The 7,407-nt window shown below is 36.8% G+C and overlaps 2 protein-coding genes across 2 annotated transcripts; one reads left to right on the top strand and one right to left on the bottom strand.

The window, feature by feature from the left end:
- The first annotated feature begins 243 nt into the window (after positions 1–243).
- On the top strand, positions 244–975 carry LOC107830275 (proteasome subunit beta type-6-like). Its single transcript, XM_016657790.2, has one exon. The coding sequence runs from the start codon at positions 244–246 to the stop codon at positions 973–975; it is 732 nt and encodes a 243-aa protein (XP_016513276.2).
- A 640-nt stretch (positions 976–1,615) lies between these two features.
- On the bottom strand, positions 1,616–7,112 carry LOC107830278 (importin subunit alpha-2). Its single transcript, XM_016657792.2, has 11 exons — positions 6,768–7,112; positions 6,093–6,189; positions 5,898–5,989; positions 5,670–5,801; positions 5,339–5,524; positions 4,082–4,245; positions 3,883–3,961; positions 2,732–2,860; positions 2,434–2,561; positions 1,971–2,343; positions 1,616–1,852 (listed from the first exon to the last, which is right to left on the bottom strand). The coding sequence occupies exons 1-10, from the start codon at positions 6,975–6,977 to the stop codon at positions 1,974–1,976; spliced, it is 1,587 nt and encodes a 528-aa protein (XP_016513278.1). The 5' UTR covers positions 6,978–7,112; the 3' UTR covers positions 1,616–1,852; positions 1,971–1,973.
- Positions 7,113–7,407: the final 295 nt, after the last annotated feature.

Raw genomic sequence — 7,407 nt, 5'->3', positions numbered from 1 at the left:
TTCCATTTTAGGAAAGTTTCCCTCTTCATAATCCTAGTTGAGGTAGTATTCTTTTCATAATCCCACTTGAACTAGTAACAGAACAACGGTTCTACTATCCCATTTAGGAAATCTCCTACTATTTCCTACTCCGAATCAAATTAGTAGTGAAAACTCTTTATATATAAACACCCCTCGGTTTAATCCACCACACATCATTCTCATTACTTTTAGTTTGATCAATTTTTAATTAACACCTGAAGTATGTGCATCTTCATCATTGATTCCGACGAGTCCCACCCGTCAAAAACCACCACCACCACCATCGTCGGCGTCACTTACGACGGCGGCGTCATTCTTGGCTCCACTGACATAATCACACAGCTGACTGCGAATGTTTTCTTGTGTCACTGTGCACTTGGAGCAGATACACAAGTCCTTTTAGAAGATGCTCGCAACTTTCTTGATCAAGAAACTACTGCTACGGTTGCGGCCGAGATTGTTGGTATGGTATTATCTGCATATGACATTAACAACAAGAAAAATATGTTACAAACTGGTGTGCTACTTGGTGGATGGGACAAGAATGGAGGAGGTAAAATATATGAGATAGGTTTTAGTGGTGTGGTAATGGAGAAGTCAAATTTTGGTGTAGGGGGGTATGGGGCTGTTGATTTGAATGATTTCTTGGAGAAAGAATGGAAGAAAGGAATGACTGAAGAAGAAGCTGAGCAATTGGTGGTGAAAGCATTGTCATTAAACACCAATATTAACAGTGCCTGTGGTGGTCAAACTGCGAGTGTAAACTCAAAAGGGTTCACGACAGCTTTTCACCCTTATGGTACACTTCCTATTAAGGCAGAGAAGTTGGAATTGGAGCATATGAATGAGAAGTACGTAGGAAAGTTGGAATTGGAGAATGTGAATGAGAAGCCATTGCTCGAATGTATACGTGCACATTTACTTTTGTTGCTGAACATCAATGAGGGTCTCTAGATTTGTATGTTTCTAACACTTACAGTGGCAAGGCAATCTAGTAGTGAATGCAATGCAGGATTACACTTACAGGCAATCTATGCTACATATTTGTTATTTTCTGCTCTGTGTATAAACACTATGCTTCATTAGGTGGCTATTCTTGTACTGTAACTCATTCAAGAGTATAAAAATTACGGTTTTCACATTGGAATTACAATCTTTTTTCAAAATTACTGCTTCTCACTACAATAAATTGCAGGTCAGCAGAGAATGGTATTGAAGCTTTTATAGATTATATCAATTTTCATCGAGATATTTTGGCTAATACTGTTACCTTCAGTTAGAGATTTGGCAATAAAGAATTTTACACAACCAATTACAGCGGGTTAAAACTCTATTACCGATATTACTAAATCATGCTATAGTAGATTAACCTGAAGATGTAAAAAACCAACACATAAAATATCAACGAGCATCAGCCACAAGAAATGGGTTAATTCATTCGAGGATAAAATCAAGCCACAAAGTTTGGCATATCCAACAAAAGACTTGATGCATTCAATGGAAGTATGTAATAATGCTACTAACTTTCATCATCGAAACAGACAAGGAATATAACACTAAGATCTAAGCAATTAAATTCAACACCAAGAAGATATGATGTCAATAAATCATTTAAGTCGGGTGAACAAAGAATTTTAGGGAACGTAGCAAAATTCCCAACAATTGCTTTCGAAGGTGAAATAGGCAATTAGAATATTTGAGGATCCTTCATAGAAAATACATTGAATGGACACTGATACTGCTCCTACGCAAGCCCTTCAGCTATGCAAAACCTAAACTGGAGCCAGCAGAATCAGTTCACTTGTAGAGGTATTGCGTCACCCGAAAAATCCTGCAGTTGAAAATTGATGCTCCATGCTTAAAAAACAGAGAGAAATATATATGCACTAGCAAACCACTCCTTGACCAAATTCTTAGGAACATTAAGGATAAAAAGTTCAGTTACATACCTTTCAGTTGAAGTTGAATCCACCTGATGGTACAGAGACATTCCCACCTCCAAACTGGAAACCCTGGTGGGTCGCATCACCAGGTGGCATGGTCTCATCATCTTCTTCCAACCAGTATGTCTCAAGAATCTTCACAGCCTTTTCATAAATCTCTTGATTGTCATGACTTTGAAGATTCTCTATTTTTTCTATACCGTCTGCATCATCAATCATTTGAGCATACACGTTTATATTTCCTGCCTCACCCAAATTCTCAACATCGCCAACCTTCAAAATATTTTCAAGCCCTTCAAGACAAACTGTGACAATCCTCGGGTCAGGACAAACTAGGAGATCACAGAGTGGTTTGATACAACCTTGACTTACAAGGTATCTGCAGGATATGATGCAAGACAAAATAAGATCGTCTGAGTGTATGCCATAAAAATTATGGTTCTAAGAAACCAGAATATCAAATTCTTACTTGATCTGTTCATTAGTACCACCAGATGTGGCATTGGAGATTGCCCATGCAGCCTCTTTTTTAATCTCAAACTCCGCATTTTGAAGCAAATTAACAAGAGGACCAAAAACACCAGCCTCAATTACACACTGCAGCAAGAAGAATAATTTGACCATGAAGTGCAGTTGAAACAATCAATATACATCTTCAAGTTAAAGGATTGCCAAAAGAGATCGCTAAATTTGTAATCCAGATGTTTTTTTTCTGTTGGGGGTGTGGACGAAGGGTAAGCGATGTTATACTGCTAGCAACTGTTTACCTGAATTTGCTCCTTGTTGCCAGCTGTAATGTTTGAAATTGTCCAACAAGCTTCCTTCTTTATACTTTTCTTGTGATTACCATTCAACAAGACCAAGAGACAGGGCAAAGCCTGATGATTGATGATACACTGAACGAAACAAAGAGACATAATTGTTTAGTATTTAAAGAGAGAAGAGAGAATGTCCTTATAACTAAAAAAAATGCTCCCTTATAGAGGAGTTTTGAACTACATGGAATAAGAAAAGTTCCCTAATTCTTGGGGTCCTAGTTAATATCACATAATCATTTATAACCTCTTATAAGATGACATATATATAAAAGATCCAGTAACATGTGCGTGCAACATAATAAAAGCACAGTTTGTCAACGTAATATCATCCAAACATTCAGTAACATGGGAGGCAGCAATTGAGTTCAATGTGTTTATTTCTACAGCCAATTTCTTGAAAATTCAGAAATTTCTGGTCTTCAACATTCTACATCTCCAATACATACATCAAGAGAAAAGAGTTTTATTGGAAGTTGTTTCACACGTCACATAAACGGAAATACTATAAGTTATTCATCTCTGCTTTTAGTTTCCGACATCAGGTTAAGAGCATTTCAAGAGCTAAGAATAAAGAGAATGACTATGCACAAATTCCAAAGTAGATTAATGGGGTGGGAAATTAAAAGAAAGCAAGATAATAGTCAAGTGAAACTTGAAAAGTCACTCTCATAGAAAAGCAATCAAACACTTCCCACCAGATGAGTATACCATCCTCAAAAATCAAAAATCCAAAAGGCAGTTGCAAAATAACAAATTAACCTAAAGTCATCAAGTAGAGAGGACAAACATAAATGTAATGCTGCTTGATGCAGATTAAACCATAGGAAATGGAAAAAAAAAACATACATTCAGCAATCATGCACCGGAAGAACCAAGGACTACTACGAACGCAAGGCAGACATTATTTGTATAAACTGATTGAGGCAGACATCAAGTAGAGAGGACAAACATAAATGTAATGCTGCTTGATGCAGATTAAACCATAGGAAATGGAAAAAAAAAACATACATTCAGCAATCATGCGCTGGAAGAGCCAAGGACTACTACGAACGCAAGGCAGACATTATTTGTATAAACTGAAAAATTATTCTAACAAATACCTGAGTTTGCATATCATCTCCGGTGACAATATTTCCAACTGTCCTTAGAGCAGGAATCAGCACCGATGGAGAAGGATGACTAAAAATATGAAAAACAATAATTAAGATCAGGACATACAAATGCCACCCATCAGTGAGAAAGATAATAATTATAGAACTCGATAACCCAGAAGTACACTAAAAAAATCAGGGTACTTACCCTAACAACTCAACCAGTCGGGGACATACTCCAGAATCAATAACAGCTTGAATTTTATCATTTGTACCATCGGAAAGATATGAGAGTGCCCAGCATGCATCAGTTAAAACTTCTTCATCGGTCGAATGTATTAGCTGTTGAAGAGCTGGAAGAGCAGGCCTTGTCTGTACATCCAGTTTACAAATTATGAGAGGCATAGCTTCCAGTTTCCTCAACATTTGTTCCTCATAACATGTTCGTTTCATTCATTTTCCAAATAACATGTTTCTTTTATACTTTGGATAATAAATTATATTCCCTCTGTTTCAATTTATGTGAACCTATTTCCTTTTTAGTCCGTGCCAAAATGAATGACCCCTTCCCATATTTGGAAATAATTTACCTTTATGCAATGATTTATAGCCACACAAAATATGTGTCTCATATATATGTGCCACACAAAATACTTACCCACACCGGGTGTTTACACCAAACTATATTAACTCACAATGGTTAATTAATTCAATTAGATGAGAATGCATATATATGTGCCTCATATATATGTGCCACACAAAATACGTACCCACACCGGGTGTTTACACCAAACTATATTAACTCACTATGGTTAATTAATTCAATTAGATGAGAATGCATATAATTTACCATGGTTAAATGATTGAAGTTCATATGCAAGACACATGTCATGTATCTATTGAAATGGAGGGAGTAAATGTCAATTTCGATCGACCACACCTAAGGGATAAAAAAGTCTTAAAATGAAGACGGAAAAAGTTGGGCTAACGTGTCTTACATATCATAAAACAATAACTTAAAAACATACATATGTAGAAAAGGAAATCGTAGTAATGTGTCTTAACGCTATTCAAACAATAAATAGATAGAAGTTTCCACTGCTTTTGTTCAGAAAACCCATCTTTAGTTTTCGACAAAATCAGTAAATTATTAATTGCTTGAAAAAGAAGACTGTAACAGGTAAAATGCATCTAGGACAACCTGGTGGTTTGTTACAGTCTTGAAAAAAAAATCCTGCTTTGTCCAATGAAACAACTTCACCTAAATTCAACTCGGGGCATTTGTATTTTATTTGCTATAAGCTATTAAGAAATGAGGGAAGGAACAACCTCCCACAGTATTACACATGATAAGGGAAATGGAACTCCTCGCTCATTCCTCATCAGCAAGGACTAATATGACTACTATTAAAAGTATGTATCATTGATCACTGATCAACAAATAAATCAAGCGTTTAGGACACACCTGATCAAAAGAAGGTTGTGGCTTCCCTCTACAGAAATTTGAAAGTGTCCAAGTGGCATTTCTCAGCATAGATAGCTTGGCATTTGGGTTAAATTGGGCCAACAAGGGAGCCAAAGCACCACAGCTAAGGACTAGATCACGGCATTTTGGTGAATCACCAGCAACATTTCCTAGAGCCCACACAGCCTAAATGATGAAAAAGTCATGTTGTCAGAACCAGAAATACAAATATTATTGCATACCTCAGAAGTATAATAGAAGAAGAGCAAGGACAAGACAAATCCATTATAAATAACTATGAACAAAATTTAATCTATTTTTTCGTGTATACCTGCTCTCGGACATCATCGCTAGGAGAACCAAGAAGTTTCACAAAACTTGGGACTGCACCAGAATCAATTACCACCTTTGTATGCTCAGATGTTCCAGATGCAATATTTGTGAGAGCCCAAGCTGCCTCAAACTGAGTAATGTTGATAGATACAAGGAAATTCGTAGTCAGACTATCTATCTTGCAGGACGATACAAGGATAATGCAAGTAGTGGAGGGGTTTAGCACCTGAAGCTGTGGAAAGTCATCTCTCATTAGAAATTGAACAAAACGAGGAACTACACCAGCTTGAATTACTTCCGCTATTGGGGGACTCCTTTCTGTATAGTTACCAAAATCGAAAAATATGTCTACTGGGTAAGAAACCACCAGAAAACTCGGCAATAAAAACAGGAATATTTGTATCTACATAACAATGGTTACCGATTGAGAGCATTTTTCTGAAATAAGAAGTAGCCTCAAGCTGTACATTGCCATCTTCGCCCCAAACACCTGCAACCAATTGTGGTATCATCTCTAACTGCAAAATAAAGGCATTTGAAACAAACATCAGTAGCTACAAATGAAGAAAAGAGTACAATATATTCCAAGTATTGTAGATCGATACAACAAAACTTTGTTGCAAAACCAATATATTCAATACGCTTCACAAAACCATGCAACTGTTTTCACGTGCAGATATAAACAAACCAATGGATACTTGGAAGAAGTCACAGTCTAGTACAAAACGAATATTCAAATCTATACAACACCTCACTCATCGTTTGGGCATATATTTACAAACAAGTCAACAACGACCAAACATAAACATTCGAAAACACTTCATAGCAAGTCAATACATGTTTGTCAAAAGCTTAACGACAACTCAACAGAAAATCGTTATTCATTATATCTATCCATGTTCAGAAAAATACTACTAGGAAAATCCTAAATTTCACCAAACAGACAAATACATGATGAAAATCAAGGAAATCATAAGTTAATGTTCTAACTGATAGAAAATCAGGAAAGGTCAATATTCAATAAAATCAGAAACTTAATCTAACAGTACTAGTCGATAAAACATAAGGAAATGAAAAATACAGATCTATTTTCCACCTTTTCGCCAGAGGCTGTCTGAACAGGAACATTATGTAGCTGATCCGGCTGAAGACCTTCACGTCGCTTCTTCTGCAAGCTTTCCTCTCTCCTATTCTTACGAATCTCAACCATGTTATCCTCTCTCCTACGCCTTCCTTCCTCCGCATCCACGGCTACCTTATACCGGTTCCGACGAACCTCCGTCCTCGCACTCGGTCTCAGCGACATTTTCGCTTCCGATGAATCAATAAAATCAAGGGAAAATGTATATATAACTAAGCGGTACAGTGTATATATATACGCAGAACTGGAGCAGTGGGGTAGAGAAAAGAGTGATGGCGGAAGGGTTTGGGCTTTTGATTTGAAAAAGGGGAGAGAATACGATGGTTTATATAGGGTTTGTTGAAGGGATCGGTGCCGTTGTGGAAAAGGGCATTATTTAAGAGATATTTGCGGAATGAGGACTAAATTTGAATTTTGAAAATGTAAGGAAGCGGAACGGCTATATAGTAAAAATTGCACGGGGCGCCCTATTTGGTCGCCCCTATTTAATCTATACCTATTTTTTAAAAAACTTTTAACTTGTACCCACTTTTTAAACAATTTCAACTCTCTTTCTCCTCTCCCTTCTCCTCCTTCATTTTCTTTTTTCTTCTTC

This window comes from Nicotiana tabacum, chromosome 7 (genome assembly GCF_000715075.1).
Source record: "Nicotiana tabacum cultivar K326 chromosome 7, ASM71507v2, whole genome shotgun sequence".
NCBI classification, from domain to species: Eukaryota; Viridiplantae; Streptophyta; class Magnoliopsida; order Solanales; family Solanaceae; genus Nicotiana; species Nicotiana tabacum.
The sequence above is the reverse complement of the archived record's forward strand: the minus strand, read 5'-3'. Positions and strand labels throughout refer to the sequence as shown.

Bases quoted from the DNA above. Each gene is read 5' to 3' on its own strand.
- LOC107830275 (XM_016657790.2), top strand. From the start codon at position 244: ATGTGCATCTTCATCATTGATTCCGACGAGTCCCACCCGTCAAAAACC.
- LOC107830278 (XM_016657792.2), bottom strand. From the start codon at position 6,977: ATGTCGCTGAGACCGAGTGCGAGGACGGAGGTTCGTCGGAACCGGTAT. The intron at 3,962-4,081 runs GTAAGTACCCTG...TCATATTTTTAG, and splicing joins CGACTGGTTGAGTTGTTAGG to TCATCCTTCTCCATCGGTGC. The intron at 2,562-2,731 runs GTAAACAGTTGC...TTCTTGCTGCAG, and splicing joins GCAACAAGGAGCAAATTCAG to TGTGTAATTGAGGCTGGTGT.